The sequence below is a fragment of the Perca fluviatilis genome, chromosome 15, assembly GCF_010015445.1.
Source record: "Perca fluviatilis chromosome 15, GENO_Pfluv_1.0, whole genome shotgun sequence".
NCBI lineage: Eukaryota > Metazoa > Chordata > Actinopteri > Perciformes > Percidae > Perca > Perca fluviatilis.
In genome coordinates this window covers 21,560,078-21,578,001 of record NC_053126.1, presented here as the reverse complement: position 1 = coordinate 21,578,001, position 17,924 = coordinate 21,560,078, and the positions used below count along the sequence as shown (strand labels likewise).

The following is a 17,924-nucleotide window of genomic DNA, read 5'->3' as shown; positions in this document are numbered from 1 at the left end:
ATGAACAAATACAAACAATGAATGCCATGGAACTTTCTTTTATTATCCAGTTTGACAGTCAGTTATAAACGGAAAAAGAACATAAATAAACTACTTGAACGTAGATTTTCTTTAGGGCTTTATTACGTGCATCGGATCGGTGCATAAACTCCAGTACTTCCCGATACCAATACCAGCGTTTTAGGCAGTATCGGAGCCGATACCGATACTGGTATCGGTATCGGAACATCTCTAGTTTTAGTTATTGAAAATGTTGTCTGACATGCAGTTCTGTCAAACTCCGTTGTGTGGGAGGGGCTTAGGAGACGGTTTGGACTTCAGCAGAAAGGGGAGTGGGACTGAGAAGTTGTCGATGTTCAAATTTGTTAGCAAAGTCCTGGATCTTCACAATCTTACCTACAGCAGCTTTAAGTCAGTTGAAAAGGGGAAGGGTCAGTAGGCACCTGTGTTTTTTATCACTATCACATAATGATGATACATATCACATAAAATCTTATGTGAAATCAGTTTGACTAAAATGTTGTCATATTTTAATTATTATATTTTGTGAGTAAAATCTGAATCTGCAATGTAACCAGTATCATTTCTCTGTCAGGTAAATGTAGTAGTACAATGTTTTCCTCTAAAGTAGAAGTAAGTAAATCAGTAGTATACAGTTGCATATTAACCTTCTGTAAGCTTTTACGAGGTACAATGGTTGTGGAGAAAGCTGCAAGCGGGCACTGCAATAGAAAGAAATATGCCTTAAAGGGATGTTTTATTTTGAAATCCATGTCCTGAAGTGATGTTTACTTTATCGTGGATGACTTGACTGTGGTCTGACACTGACAGAGTGCAGACCCCCCATCAGTCTACTCTGCTTCACTCCACATCACAAGTCTCTGAGCTCAAAATAGCAGCATCCTCTCTCTCTCTCTTTCTCTCTCTTTCTCTCTCTCTCTCTCTGGCTGCCATCACACTTTTGGAGTATTATTTCAATCTATATATGATAAGCTTTAAAATGGCATCCTTGTCTTGTTTCTGTGTGTGTGTGTGTGTGTGTGTGTGTGTGTGGGGGGGGGGGGGGGGTGTGCCATGTCCCCTTTAAATCTTTCAGAAAATAAACATTTTTGGTTTGTATGTTGAAGCAGTTTCTTTCACAAAAACGTGCAATTTAACTTTGTTAATGCACATTTTCACCTGGACTTCAGTCTTATGACTTGGACTCAATCTTCTCCCTGACCCCGAAGAGGACACAGACACACACACACACACACACATACACACACACATACACACACACACACACACACACACACACACACACACACACACACACACACACACACACACACACACACACACACACACACACACACACACACACACACACAGTTTTCTTTTGGAATAGCTGCCACAGAAGAGTTTTATTGAGTGATATTTAGGCCTACTGCTGAAAGGTATTTACAGGCCAGTCTACCATACTTCCTTTTTCTCAATATGTCTCCAACACCACTGGCAACACTGACACTACCACTGCATTGATCTAAAATCCTAAATCAGGGCCCGAGCACCGACTAGCGGTCGGTGAAGGAAGGTGCAAGGGCCCATTTATGGCTGCTTGCAGCTTTAGTTACAGTATATTTATTCCTGTGGATATCTGAGCTTTGCAGAATCTAGATGTGACCTATTGTTGTTTAATCATTAGACCATTAGGAGACCATTCATGGCCTTTTAGATGGCAGGTCGGTGACCTATAAATCTAAGTCATCACTCTACTTTGTCCAAAAAAAGCAGTTGGTATGAGTTCAGTGGTTCAGTCTGTAAAGGGTGTTTGGAGATCAGAGGGAATGTGGCTTTACGGTCCCGGCAGACAGGCGGAGGTGGTTGTTCTGTGTTTTGTCTCAATGGCCTTGATGAAATGAGGGCTAAAATTAACTAAGGAGCACACATGCCTTCCCATGACCTCTTGGTGTGAGAGCCAAGTAAGACAGGAATGTGCACTAAAGATGGCAGCGAAAGACAAAGAGCATTGGCGTCAACACTGGATGATACGTGTGAGTTTGTAGGACCTGCTGCAGCATCCCACTGATTATTTATGTGAACTGAAAAGTCAAACATTTAAGTTTATTAGTTCACCAAGAATGTTGTTTTCTGTCCCATTTGTCTTTTTGTTTGTGTGTTCATTAGTCAGCAGGATATCTTAAACTTGAAATTCACATGAAAAATATTTGTGGATTCACATCCATATGGTGATCCAGGAATATTTAAAAATGCTTGTCATTTTGTAAAATTTTAACTGCACTAATTAAATTAAATACATTACTTATTTTAATGAAAAAGTGCTGTTTCATTATCGATGAATCTTGTTTTCTCAATTAATTGATCAACTGTTTGATCCATAAAATGCAAATAGTTAAAAACGCCTGTCCCAATTTCCTTAAGTCTAAGGAGACCCTTCAGATGGCTTGTTGTATCTACCAGCAGTCCAAAACCCAAACATATTTAGTTAAAAGCAGCATATCCAAACAACTGAGAACCTTGAACTAGGTAATTTGTGGCATTTGTGCTTGAAATATTACTTAAATAATTCATTGGTTATCCAAAAAGCTGCAGATTAATCAATGTATTGTTATTATCTATAGAGTATTTCGATATAGGCTCAAATCAGATGCAGATTAAATATTTCGAAACATTTGCAATTATTAAAAAACAATCTGTGCAGCCTTGGCAGTGGTACAGTACGGCTTTCATGTTGACGTTATCATGAAAAGCATCAGCAGAATTTGTTAGGGAAGTAAGGAATGGCTTGATGAGAGAAAACTGTATTGAACTCATATCACAATTAAGGGTATTTGCATCTTGCCTGAACACTTCCACGTCCATGCTTGTGTATTTCAACAAAAAGTGTTGGCATTTTCTAACGAGACTGGGTGACCGCGTGTATTCATGTTTTCTGTGGCTTACATGACAGCTGTTGTCACCTTGCACCCGCTGTGGAAAGATAATGAGCTTATAAATTCCCATCCTTACCCCTTCCCGGCCCTGTTGAACAGCTTTGGATGGGAAAGTGTTTTCGAGCCAGAAGCCAGGGCCAGGGCCCCGACCGCCTGAGAGTTTTATCAGCCTGGAATTCCTTCAGCTCATGGTTGACTTCTGTGCAGACCTGAGACCCGCCATTTTTCTGATAAGAGCTGGGCAAAACCAAACATATTGTACTTTACACACACACACGCACACACACACACACACACACACACACACACACACACACACACACACACACACACACACACACACACACACTCAGTTACTGAGTCACACCTCAACACACACATCATCTCAAAGAATGATGCGTTTATATGTAAGAATGTCTGCATGCTCAGGACAAAAACATGTATGTGCTGGTGGAAAGCTTATACTGGACTTCCATCTTGGGTCTTTAAAAGCCTTGAAGTCACTTTTAATTTCGAACCACATTTACACAAATGTTTTGTTTGGCAAACTATAATCATGCTTAGATGCATTTGTAGTCTTGACCATATTGAGAGGATTTCTGATGTCATTTTCATTACTTTTTTTGTTAAATGTCTCAAGTAGCAGATAAAAATCAGAGGATGGAAAAAAATCGAACATTTTGAGCTCTCTGCTTGAGGGAGAGCACTGAGCTCAAACTATGCTGTACATCTGTTTGTTAGATTATAGCTGCTCTCATAGTTATCTTCATGCTTTTATTAAACCTACAAAATCAATACAAACGAGGCTTTAATCTTTTTAATTTAGATTATATTCGGTTTGAAAGTCCTTTTCTAAATGTTTCTTACAACTAAATCTGTGATTTAAAATTATTTTTCACAGTATATCATATAGCATATAAACACTGCTTGAATCCTGAAAAACAAAGCTGTCTACATACAGCTGCATACTGGGTGTTTTCAGTTTGTTCAAGCTTTCCTAATTGGGAGACATTACAGTATTTGTTTTAGTGAAGGGAGCCAATCAGACCCAAGATGATTCAGAGAGTGCAACTCTTAAAAAGGATGTGTTTATGAAATGCAGTAACACAAAACTTAAAGAATGTTCTCATGTTTTCAAGTCTGTCTTAAAACAATTCTCACTTACCCACACTGAATCAGCTTTTGCGTGCTGTATTCATTCCTCCCTGCTGGCTGTAAAGAAAACTATTTCTAACATTCTTTCAATGAAATAGAGGTGCGGGACAAAATCCAGAGTCCTTGTTTGTGCAAAAATATATTCCAAAGTTTATCTGAAGTTCTTATGAGGCTTCAGCAGTTTGAGTTAGACATATCAAGTGTGTATCTTCCACAGATAAAGTCTTTTGAATCACTTATTTTAAAATGACCTTGCTACAGCAATAATACTAATTTGAAAAAGTGTGGAACTATCCTTTAACAAACCCTTTATACAAAATAACATCTATTTGTAAAGAGGATTTTCTAAAACCTAGAAGCATCAAAGACCATTCAGAAATATGAGGTGCTTCTCGTGTTGCTTAAATTGCCTCCTTGAGTCCTCCACTTGCCTCCCTTCCTCGAGGAGGCACGGGAGAGACTCGAGGAAGTCATCGGAGGAGAGAGGAAACAAGCTAATGTGTTGTAGAGGGATGAGTTGTCCTTTCCTCTGAAACGTCAAATGAATACGTCAGCTGTGTGGGCGGAGTTAGCAGCCTTTTAACTGCACGGCTTCCGGGAAGGCTGCTCTCGTGTATCCTCGCCTATAGCTCCTCTGTGATCCCTCCTCGATGCTCGCTCCTCTAGGCAGAAATAAGAGCTTTGAGACAGCCTTCACCGAGGAGCGACATAACTACTTTCGCTTCAGCCGAGGACCGAGGAGTCGAAGAGCTATCAAATAAGTGAAATGAGATGCAGCTATAGAGTAGTCCTCTCAGCCATCTGACTGTACCCAATCAAGCTTTCGTGGCAGGAGATTATAAAATTTTGAATGGTTTTGTATGTGTCAGTATTGAATCATAAGCAAAAGGAACACGACTACAAACATATGAACTATAAAAATGGATGGAAAGCTTGCTAGAAATAAAAGGCATCAACTCTAACAAACAAAATGTTTTATTGTTGTTAAGTTAACATGACATCATAGCGCATAGCACTGGTCAAAACTAATGTTACATTCACATCTGCAGAGGTGTCCTACCAAAAAATAAAGCAAGATTCACCTGTGTCTTTGCTACAAGACGAGGAGTCAGAGATTCTATCTAAGATCGACATTCAAAAACAAAGTGAATACAAGAGAGGGTTGCATGTTATTGGGAGAAACAGGAAAAGGGGTTGAGTGACATGAGTGGAAGATGTGGAGCCAGGGGAGAAGGTGTGAGGTACATGGGAATACAAATCCACAGCGTGTCCTTGGTGACCAGCACAGCGACAGCCCGCTTCGGCCTAGCACCACTCTCATTAGTAGCAGGGCCTGTCAGCACGGCTTCATTCAGCGGGACTTCCAACAAAACAGGAGACTTGGATTGCAGTGTTTGAGCTGTGACGTCCGTCCATCCGTCATCCGTCCGTCCGTCCATCCATCCGTCCGTCCATCCTATCAGCCTCCCACCCTCCTTTGCCTTTTTACCCCAGCATTCTCCCTTTCAAAATAAAACAAATAAAGATATCTGGTGCTGTGGGTTTTCTTGGAGGTTATCTCACTCTCCGCTGTCTCAGTGTCTCACTCTCTGCTATCAGCCAATCACTACAGGTATTGGCCGGTGAACTTGGAGAAGGGAGGTTGGTGGATTAACTGGAGGCTGGAGGACACATCATCATCTTCCGAACACCTACTCCACACCTGGCTCTGTCCCTATCACCCCTGCTGGATAAGTAGACATGCCCTGACGCATCCTGGTGTCAAAAAAATGTCTTATCAGGTTGTGTTCAAGAGAGGACACCAAGAGCTGAGTGTGCGATGAATGGAGGATGCAGAAGAGCAGATGTAAAGTGATGGTGGAAAGTTGTTCTTGTTTATTTTGGCTCATTAGACATCCCCTCAGGACTGTGTAGGTTTATACACCCTCCTGACTGTTTTTTCTGTTGATGGGACAACTTTTTAGTATGCAAAAGTATGCAATTGACATCACTGTAAATGTTGCCATGGTCACTGCCCTCTGATTGGAAAGCATGCAAACATTCAGCATCTGCCGTTGGTGCATTCACGTGGAAAAAACACACACACCTAAAATAGGTTGTTATGCAAATGACTGCACAAATAAGTTTAGACAGAATTCAGAATGTTTTTTTATACAAACCGCTAAGTGGTGCTCCAATTTTGTGAGATAATTGGAATCCTGATGCCAAAACTCATATATCAAAGATCATACATTTAATTCATTTTGGACTCTGCAGTGATTTCATCTCAATTGCCTGTCAGCTGTCTTTGTCTGATGTCCTCGTGATTTTGATATTGCTGACAGATGTTGCTTGACTCTTCAAAACCTTCGTGCTTTGTCTAGTGTTTTTCCCTTGTGTCAGTAAAGAACCTATACCGCAAACTCAATCACAATGTCTACAGATCACTGACTGTCCAGTATGTCGTACACAACATTTTTCATCTCCTGGTTTTGCAGTTTTACCCATCAAAAGCAGCCATAGCAGGTTGTTTGGCCACCTAGTGAGGTTGAGGGTTGTGTGAAAAAGTAACATGGACACATGAGTTTGATGATCTGCGCAAACTCACAGCATAGCTCCACTCAACTCCAATCTGAGCACACATCTAATTAGCCACAAGTGATGCCCTATTCGCAAACACCTGCAGGTAATATAAGCAGCAACACACAAGCAGAGGTGGCTGCTGCTACAACAAAAGGAATGTAATGCAAAATAGCACCAGGCAAGGGTTAAATAAAAACAGCCCAAATTCACCTGACATTCTGCCAAAAGTTGCTCTAACATACACATACCTCTCAATCCCACCCTAAATCCAATTCTCATGTCAGCAAAACATCCCGCTTGTACTTCCCTTGCCACATTTCACATACACATAACCACACGTCAACCTCCACCATGCTACATATTAGCTGAAAATATCAGCTCGCAACTTTCCAGGCATCTTCTAAGGCAGCTAATCTGAAACAATGCTAGAAAATCTGGTCTGTCAGTCTAAATTAAAATTAAACAGGTTACCAGTGTTTACTGGAACAGGCTACATACCATTTAAGATGAGTGATCTACATCCTACTTACAGCTGTACAAAAGCTGAACATAGATGTTTTTGGCAGACATTCTATTCTAATGAGGGAGTCCAGGAGTATTTAATGGGAATGTCATGGTTGTGGGGCAGTAAACAGATTAGCATGCATGTGATGATGAAAGGAGAGAAAAATGAAATAATGTAATGACTGATGAGGCAGCTTTGGGGTTTGGAAACAAAAAACAAAACTGAAATAATCCTCAGATCATGACTCAGAGGACTGAACTACGGAAGATCTTTATGTTCAGTTGTTGATTCCTTAATGATCTGAAAAGAAAATACATCAGAATTAAAAACAGAAAAAAAAAAAAATCCCTAGTGAGTTTTTGCTGCTAATGGCATCAGGTGTGCTAAGTGAATGAGTGTGAAAACTTGCAGAAGGGTTCAACATTGCCCTCCAGAGGGAAAAAGTGAGACGTGCATGATTGGCCTGATTCAGTGTGCGTGAGTTTAACTGTGTTGTTTTGTAGAAGCACATACCTCCCCATCTCTGGTCTCCACAGTTCGAACCAGGATGCTCCTCTTCACGTGGGCCTCTGGGGTTTTAGTGTCCAGATTGGTTTCTAATAAGGAAAAAAAGTGCAATCCAAGAAATACATAAATACAAATACATACTTTATTATTATGTTCAAAGATGTTTTACTCACCTATCAGGTATACAGTAAATGCAGTATACTTATAAAGGGTGAGGACACCACTGTGACCCTCTCCAAAAAAATCTCTAATTCTTCTGGGAAATTAGAATACCAATTGTTGCAAAATATGACTTTCAGGAAGCATGAAAGATGCTAAGGTATATAGCGAGGATTTTGTTTTGTTTTTTCAGACATTTTAGAGAAGGAACAGTGACATGACAGGAACATTTGGGGAAGAGAGATAGGGAACTACATGCAACAATGGGGGGGGGGGTTGTCACATTTGATACTGACCTCTAAACTGCAGGTTGGAAAAGCTCTGAACCGGAATGGTGATCCTGAAGGAAGAAGGAGGATGAATATCTACTATCATGACTCGTTTACATTTTTTGGTTGTGTCAAACCCAACCGATCTTCCAAGCTGTGGCTCACCTGCTCTCCTCCCCCTCCAGCAGCTTCCTGTAGGTGGCAATCTCGATATCCAGGGCCAGCTTGACGTTGAGGAGGTCCTGGTACTCCTGCAGGTGTCTCGCCATCTCCTCCTTCAGCGCGTGGATGTCCTCCTCCAGATGGCTCACTGTATCCTGGTAACCAGTAGTCTCCATGGCGAAACGGTCCTCAAGCTCTCGGAACTGGCGTTCCAGAGACTCGTTCTCAAAGAGAGGAGACAAGGCCGAGTGATGAACATCAACATCTAATGTAGCAGACTGTACTTTACTGAGGATTCATTTTAATGTTCCAATCAGATCATTTTAAAGGCCATTTATGCTGCCAACACTGACTGATACTGTTTGTTTACTTCTGCTACTATGTTTGCTACTATAATCTACTAGACAATGATCCTAATTTACAGACAAGACACCCATGTTTTAACATTTAATTCAAGTTGAATTACATGTCATGTTCTTGCTGTCTGTACAGGTTTAAAATATGATTTGTTTAGTCCATAAGTAAAATTGGGGAATTGTGAATAAAAAGAGCAACATTTTCTACCCTGTTAATATGATGTGACTGTTAACTTCCTCAAAGTTGAGAGCCAGCACTTAAACCTGCTTCTCAGCTGCATTGTGCTGCCAAAAGAAAAAAATTGTCACTGTCGTATTACTGTCTGACTTCACTGTAATTTTGTGGCACCAAAATGTATCATTTAAATTATTTCAGGAATAAAATTGCCCAATTTTACACTAAATATGTAATTGATGAAGCTGCATCATGTTCATTTTTATCAAAGATGGATTACACTAGCCAATATGTTCACAACACACAGTGTTTTTCTGGACTTACTGTTCCGCGGAGAGCCTCAAGATCGCAGGTCACCACCTGGATCTGACGCCGGTATTCATTGGCATCCTGTTTGGCCTGACGCAGGGCTTCTGCATTTCGATTGGCTGCATCTGTCAGGTCAGCAAACTGTGTACAAAGGTATATTAAAGTATGTTACTCTACTTCTCAGTACTACACACTTCATTAAGGCATATCTTTGAGCCCTCTGACCTTGGATCGGTACCAGTCCTCCGTCTCCTGCATGTTTGAGGTGGCCATGGTTTCATACTGGACCCTTATGTCCCTTAGAGCAGCAGTCAGGTCTGGTTTGGATACATCCAAGTCAACATGCACCTGGTGGGCCATGATCTGCTCCTGTAACTCACGCATCTCCTGGGAGGGGGAAAGGTAGTGGGAAAAGTGAAGAAAAGTTCATGAGATGGTTAAATGTGGCACAGGTAGTGACAGTTAAAGTTGATTGAGCATGTTTTTTCTTTCAGTGTTATTCTTACCTCTTCATGAGTCTTCTTCAGAAAGTTGATTTCATCCTGCAGGGCATCGATCTTCCTCTCTAACTGAACACGATTGAGAGACGCCTCATCCACATCCTATGCAAAGAATGAGGCACATAGAGGAATGAGGGTGGGTTGTCAGAATAAATAAATTGCTTAGATTATGAATTTAAAGAAATATCAGCAGAATTACCTGTCTATAGGCATTCAAATTGTTCTCTGCATCCTGTCGGAGGCCAATCTCATCTTGCAACCTGATTTAGTCACATAAAAGGATTGAAAACGTGAAATTAAAGTGCTTCATAGGTGATCATGTGCAATGCTGAAATTATAACATACATTTTAATAAGATATGTTTCTTGCGGATGTTTATAAATTACAAGGCCACACCCCCACTCTCCACCTTGCTCCCCCCCCCTCCTCCTCAATAGCTACAGACACAGAAATGGCACATACTAAGGAAAGCTCATTGTGGGACTGGCTCTAGTGGCTGTAATTCTGCACCAAGGCTGAAGTTCGGGAAAGAGACTTCAGATACAGTATTAGGGGACCACTGAGGCCTATATAAAAGCATCCAAAGAGCACCATGTCATGGGACCTTTAAACAGTCCCAACAATTTTTATGTTGCTCTCATGCCTGGTAGTAGCCAAATGTTTTGTTTCCGCCTGCTGCTTTATTTCACAACATGAGTAAGAGAGAAACAAGCATACGGTTTTCTGCAATTCAAATGAGACTTTCCTGTATAATAAGAACCAAACTATGAAAACCTATATCAAGCATTGCAATCAGACTTTTACTGTGAGCTTCGATGCTGCTCCTTGTGCTGCAGGAGAGTGCTGGGGCTCAGCTGAAAGGGCATCTAAATTATGCATCATTACACATTCCCTCAAATCTAACAGCCAGAGGCCTTTCCCACGGGATGGAGTTCACACACACACACACACACACACACACACACACACACACACACACACACACACACACACACACACACACACACACACACACACACACACACACACACACACACACACACACACACACACACCAATCCATCTGGGCCATGGCAACATAAATGCCCAGACTTGGGGTAACATCTGTATAGCTTCACACAGAGTTTGCTGAATAGAGTAGAATCACAAAAGTGACCTTTGACCTTCTCAGCCACGACCATCACTATATACTCTGCGTTCTTTCAGGGGGCTGGCAGCTCAGTAGTAGTCAGAGGGTAGAGAGGAGCCCGAAGTAGACTTTTCCACCCTCAGGGACATTAAATTGGTTATTCTCCTTCCCTAAATTCAATTATAGATTCATGCCACTTGTGCTCTTTAAAAGCTGCATATGTGACTGCAGTGAATCACTGTTTTGGAGTAACAGGGGAAAAGAGAACATCTGCCTGGCTGTCTACTTCCTTTGTGGACGGCTGCCATTGTGTTTGCCTCATTCCTCCACACTCACTCAATGGCGACGAGGGGTTCAGTCAGGATCAAGTTTGTGAAGAGGGATCCAGGAGTAAAGCTCGGGTAGAGCACAGCGGTCTGCATTCCAACGAATGAGAGACGAACCAAATCTGCATATGAATGCATTCGTAATTAAAAAGAAAAGAAAAAACTCTCAGCTATGCAACAAACCTGTCTTATTTTGTTCTGAGAGACCTCAAAGCTATGCATACTGAATGTCTTTTTCCAGTCCTGGTATTTAACAAAATCCCAAAGCACATTTGTGAGCAAATCTGGATAGGAACAAATATTTTTGAGGAGGATGTAATTCTGGTGATGCTTTGAACCAAAAAGATGCATAGAAGAAAAAAAAACTCACTGTACAGGAGATAAAACAGAAATTCAGTGGGTAAAACCCAGATAGCCACAAGAAGGGAGAAATCGGGAAGAAGTTTGGTACTACTTCCCTCCACCTGTTACATGTCTTTTTATTAGTTGATCTAAATTTGAAATATAAGCCTCCTTGTTAAGGTATCTTTAAATGTCTATTTTTATTCTCCACAAAACTACATTTGTTTTTTAGCCATTGAGTTGTTTTTTTGTCCAAAGAAACTTACAAAAAGTTTTGTGCCAAATTATGTATTTTCATCATCAGAAAGTACAAGGAAGCAAGCAAGCAAAATACATAATGTGCAAAAGCCAGTGACATTATGACACATGTGCTGTTGTACATCAGACCAACACGATCCTCCACCCTAACAGGAGTCCCACCCTGCTTCCTCCTACCTCTGCTTGAGCATGGTCAGATCTGCAGCCAGGTTGTCCTTCTCTATCTCCTGCCGAGCTTTGCCAGTAGTGAGACCGTCCACCTGCCTGCGCAGCTCTCTCAGCTCCTCCTGGTAGATGTCTCCCAGGCGGCTGGGCTCCTTCCCCTTCAGCTGGTTCAGCTCCGCCACCAGCACCTTGTTCTGCTGCTCCAACAGGCGCACCTTCTCTATGTAGCTGGCAAAACGGTCATTCAGGCCCATCATCTCCATTTTCTCATTGGTGCGTGTCTCCTTGTACTGGGCCTTCATCAGGGAGTCAGCTGGGAAGTCCAGCCGGTCCACAGGGCTCCCCAGGAGCAGGGCCGTGTTGGTTGAGCCGAAGGAGATCCGGGACATGGGGCTGGAGTGGGTGAGGTTGCGTGGGGTGCCATGCCAGGAGAGGCGGCCTGAAGAAAGGCTCCCAATTCTGACTCCTGTGCTGCCGGAGCCCTGAGGCCCAAAGCGCTTCCTGTATGAGGACTGAGCTCTCTGACTTTCCATGATGGGGAATGAAGCTCACACGGGGCACAAACAGGGCTTTTATAGAGGCAGGGTGAACCCCCAAGTCCAAAGCAGAGAGGCCACAGGGTGCGGCAGAGAGAAGGGAGGGTGGCAGGCAGGCAGTGAATGGGACAAAAAGCAAGAGGGAATGGGTGGTTTACATGACACTCAAAGAGCTGTGTGCCAGGGATTGTCTGTGCTCGTCCACTCAACTACAAATGTCTCCCCCCCCCCCCACACTCTCCCTTTCTGCCATCTCCCTCACTCTCTCTCTCACTCTTGCTTTCACCCCTTTATGTCTTTCTCCCTTTCTTTCTGTTCCAGCTGAATGAAAAGGATTTTGTGTGGCAGGGTCTGGCCACCAATTCAAGCTGACCACACATGCTCTCTCACAAAAACAGAAAACAGAAAGTTTGAAGGAATAAAAGGATGGAGCTGTTGGGAAGAGATCTTCACACTCTAATCAAATAGAGCAACAGCAGATTGACAGATGAAGCAGATCAATTAAGACATATTAAATGTTTTGGTGTGTTGCACAAAGTCCATCATATAATTACACTTTGGGTCCCACTAAGGAGACAAACAGCTTGTAGAACCTCAGCGGATTATTTTGGATTATTATAATTACCTACAATTATTCACTAAACACCTGCTTACTCTAATGGGAATCATGTAATTAGATTAGTCTTCATTAAAGTTACATTTTCAGTATAACTCTGTGTTCTTATCAGTTATCTCAGTTTTTTGTTTTTTGCCCATTTCATTAACCATTTAAATCAGCTTTTAATTGTACCAATTATATATTTTGGTCAGGTGTTCAACACTAATACTTTTTATGCACCTTGTTGAGGGATAGTAATAGTGTTATCACAAACAAACAATACATAATCATATCCTGGTTTAAAACAAAACTTCATTTGTAAATCTGTATGTAATAAAAACTAAACAATGTTTTATAACCCAAAGTCAGCGTTTTTACAATGGATATAAGACCAGTCACCTACTTTCCTTAAACAGTGTTAAATACAATTATTACATGCTTCATTTTGCAAGGGTCAGTTTGTTTGCATATTGTGTCACAAAAAAAGTCAGACAGAAGCAAACAATTATAGTTAGAATATCATTACAATAAGAGTATTATTTGTCACACTTATACACTAAACAAACAAACTAAATACACTTTCTTGACACACTGGTTCATTTTGTGCTATGAAATTCTCTATAAATATCATTCAAGTGTTATTCATTCAATATCTTAACTTCATTCATTTGTGTTTTCTTGGCAAGAAATACATTTGGTGATATGAAAAATTATATGACTTGACCACTTAGCACCAAGAATAATGTACGCCAAAGTGTCAGCACAAAAGCACCTGAGCCAATGACCAGGGACACATGGATGATTCTCACGCATTCATGATCTTATAGCTACAAAAAAAAAAAATCTTAAATTAATATTACACATAACTGTACATCTACAATTGGTTGACCCTCATGCTGCAGACATGCACACTTTCATTATTGCAGTGGTAGATTCATGTAGCCGAGGCTCCAGTGAGACTGAAGGACTCTGGGGTGTTCACTATGTTCTGGTTATTAGACGTACTGTTTGGTTACAAAGACAGATGGATGGTAGAGCTGAGGAGGAGTGGGAGGGAGGGAGGGAGGGAGTGGGGAGTGCAGACCTACAGTAATTTGAACTCCAGGAGGACTAACAGAGGCTGCGTTACAAAACCATTTTCACCCATTACCTTGACAACTGCAGGGCTGGCTACATCAGGGCACTTCAGCTGATCTTTTTCGGACTTCTTTTTGAAGAAGACGGGATAAGTGGAGATGAAATTGTGACTGACTGACTGCTCTTCCTCTAAGTCCTGTTCTGTCCTAAGTGTACATCCCTGAAGACAAGAACAATTGGGGCATTAGACACTGTCACAACAATTAACAAGTTATTAAAAACAATGTGTTTTATCTTATTTACTACAAATATAGTCTGACAATTTAAAGTAGTACAAGGTTGTAAGACAAGTTAAAGATATAGCTGAAAACATTACTAAATAAATAATAGTCAGTTAAATAACAAAAATTGAGTGTAAAAATAAATTTGAAATTAAAAGTTAAAATAGATAAATTTTTTGTCACTTTACATCACAAGAGTCCGAAATGAATTGAAATCAATGGCTGCCCGGTCGTGGGAAACAAGAAAAAAACACTAAAACTGCATTTGAAAATCTTCTAGCATAAGTTGAAAGTTTAACTCAAACATTATTTGTAGTTAAGATTATAAAACAGTGGTATATTAATTTAACTGTGGTGTTGCTATTAAAACCACAACAGCAGTGGGACATAAAGGACTTCTTTGTTACTGGGTCATAAAATCACAGGGAGTGGAAACCAGTGGTACTGGGTAAATAAAGCCCCGTATGGCTCTACTATCTGGCCACTGAATGTTGTTGCTGAGAAGGACGAAAAACAACGCAGTGTCTTGAATTCCAATTGCTCTCTTGTTAATAGAGGTTAAACGAGATGGCTCACTGTTAAGTCTGGCAGAGATTTGTTGACTTAAAAGGCTCCATTGCTAAGGATTAATGCCGGGTTGCATCATTAAGGTGACAATAATTGTTTCGCCTCTTCGGATTTTTTAGACAATCACGGCCGTTGCCTCAGATCTGGTCACTGAGGTAATATGTCCCGAACATTAAACATCCACAGAGAGAGACGGGTGGGTGGGGCAGGCCCTTCCCTCCCTGCTGCTGGAGTCACTGGAGGGCCAAGTCAAACAGCTGATTCATGTGTCCGACATGAGGAGGCCATTTCATTTGCAGGACTTACAAGGAAAAAGGGTGCAGGGCAGAATCTTAATGCTGCTGGACTCATTCTGATCTCAGGCCAAAGACACATGGCTGCCAGCTTATTTGACGGCGTAACACTCAACACTTGCTTTGTGCTCTGGCATTTTACACCCAGAATCCCCAGTGTGAACCTCTCCGCAGCTATCCCTCACCCTCACTGATGGCCACATGCCAAATTGAATCCTGACTAACGAGCTGGAAATACTGTCTCAGCCCCACCTTCATCACTACATCAAGGTCCTGATTTCCCAGACTGGTTGTAAATTAAAGGAGTAGCCTTATTTAAGAAAAGTAACATTGACTTATACTTAAATACATGATTTTAATTACTTACCATGAATTCCTGTACTAAAGATTAATGTCAACCACCTGTGTTAGTCCTCATCAGTAAGGCCTGAGGCTGCTAACAAACTGAACGGATCCCAAAAAAAAGCATGCAATTGTTAATATTGGAGGAGTAAAAACAGACAAAACAATGGAAGCACATTGGAGAACATCCTCACAAAAAACTTGATACCAAAAAAACATTTAACAACATTTGGAGAGAAAGCAAAGAAAGGCTTTTGCCTTTGAGAAACAGATGCGTGTCTGAGATCCAGCAGTGAAATCGCCTCTGTTCTTTGAAGGTGAGAAAGTGTTTTTTTAAATTGCATAATTACACCAAAATCATTTCATGTCAGTAAGAGGATCGATCATTCTGAGCTATTCTGTAGCACTACCACAATGTAAAAATAAATTTACTTAAATAAAAGTACAGTAGTATCATCAGCACAATATACTTAGTTTGAAAAGTAAAAGTATCCATAATGTAAAATGACCTAAAGTGCTGTATAATAATTCACATTATATTATTTTGCTAATATTTCTGATGCTTCATCGTGTAGGTAGCATGGTAATGTTGTAGTTGCTCAAGGTGGATATACACTCACCTTAAAGATTATTAGGAACACCTGTAAGATTTCTCGTGAATGCAATTATCTAATCAACTAATCACATGGCAACTGCTTCAATGCATTTAGGGGTGTCGTCCAGGTCTAGACAATCTACTGAACTCCAAACTGAATGTCAGAATGGGAAGAAAGGTGATCTAAACAACTTTGAGCGTGGCGTGGTTGTTGGTGCCAGACGGGCTGGTTTGAGTATTTCCCAATCTGCTCAGTTACTGGGATTTACACACACAACCATTTCTAGGGTTTACAAAGAATGGCCTGAAAAAGGAAAAACATCCAGTATGCAGCAGTCCTGGGGGGCAAAAATGCCTTGTTGATGCTAGAGGTCAGAGGAGAATGGGCCAACTGATTCCAGCTGATAGAAGATCAACTTTGACTCAAATAACCACTCGTTACAACCGAGGTATACAGCAAAGCATTTGTGAAGCCATAACACGCACAACCTTGAGGCGGATGGGCTACACCAGCAGAAGACCCCACCCGGTACCACTCATCTCCACTAAAAATAGGAAAATGAGGCTACAATTTGCACAAGCTCACCAAAATTGGACAGTTGAAGACTGTAAAAATGTTCCCTCGTCTGATGAGTCTCGATTTCTGTTGAGACATTCAGATGGTAGAGTCAGAATTTGGCGTAAACAGAATGAGAACATGGATCCATCATGCCTTGTTACCACTGGGCAGGCTGGTGCTGGTGATGTAATGGTGTGGGGAATGTTTTCTTGGCACACTTTAGGCCCCTTAGTACCAATTGGGCATCGTTTAAATGCCTCGGCCTGCCTGAGCATTATTTCTGACCATGTCCATCCCTTTTTGACCACCATGTACCCATCCTCTAATGGCTACTTCCAGCAGGATAATGCACCGTGTCACAAAGCTCAAATCATTTCAAATTGGTTTCTTGAACATGACAATGAGTTCGCTGTACTAAAATGACCCCCACAGTCACCAGATCTCAACCCAATAGAACATCAGTTGCAGTTGATAGAGATTTGTGGGATTCACATCCAGGGCACGAAGCTCCTGTTCCACCACATCCCAAAGATGTTCTATTGGGTTGAGATCTGGTGACTGGGGGGGTCATTTTAGTACAGTTTCAGTCATTTTCAAGAAACCAGTTTGAAATGATTCGAGCTTTGTGACATGGTGCATTATCCTGCAGGAAGTAGCTATTTTTAGTGGAGATGAGTGGTACCCGGTGGGGTCTTCTGCTGGTGTAGCCCATCCACCTCAAGGTTGTGCGTGTTGTGGCTTCACGAATGCTTTGCTGCATACCTCGGTTGTAACGAGTGGTTATTTGAGTCAAAGTTGATCTTCTATCAGCTGGAATCAGTCTGTCCATTCTCCTCTGACCTCTAGCATCAACAAGGCATTTTCGCCCTGAGGACTGCCGCTAGGGCTGGGCGTATCGATCTAAATATTGATAGTATCGATACCAAGATGAGTATTGGTATCGGATCGATACTGTCGTGATGAGATCGATACCTTTGTTGCAGTTTCACGAGTTCATGTGAGCACAGCGTCTCTCCAATTCAGTGTGCAAACAGCGCCTCTCTCTCTCTCTCTCTCTCTCTCTCTCTCTCTCTCTCTCTCTCTCTCTCTCTCTCTCTCTCTCTCTGCCCCCTCTCCCTCCCTCCTCTGCTGGAGGCATCTGGAAGCCTCCATGTGATTGATTGATTGATTAGATAATTGCATTCACGAGAAATCTTACAGGTGTTCCTAATAATCCTTTAGGTGTATGTATATGTGTTCTGTTGGGTACTTTAATCTACAG

The 17,924-nt window shown here is 41.5% G+C and overlaps 1 protein-coding gene across 1 annotated transcript; it reads right to left on the bottom strand.

Moving 5' to 3' along the window:
* Nucleotides 1-5,048: 5,048 nt before the first annotated feature.
* On the bottom strand, nucleotides 5,049-12,492 carry LOC120573944 (glial fibrillary acidic protein). Its single transcript, XM_039823859.1, has 9 exons — nucleotides 11,828-12,492; nucleotides 9,795-9,855; nucleotides 9,602-9,697; nucleotides 9,321-9,482; nucleotides 9,111-9,236; nucleotides 8,259-8,479; nucleotides 8,121-8,164; nucleotides 7,672-7,754; nucleotides 5,049-7,458 (listed from the first exon to the last, which is right to left on the bottom strand). Exons 1-9 carry the CDS (start codon nucleotides 12,346-12,348, stop codon nucleotides 7,417-7,419), a joined length of 1,356 nt encoding a protein of 451 aa, XP_039679793.1. The 5' UTR covers nucleotides 12,349-12,492; the 3' UTR covers nucleotides 5,049-7,416.
* Nucleotides 12,493-17,924: the final 5,432 nt, after the last annotated feature.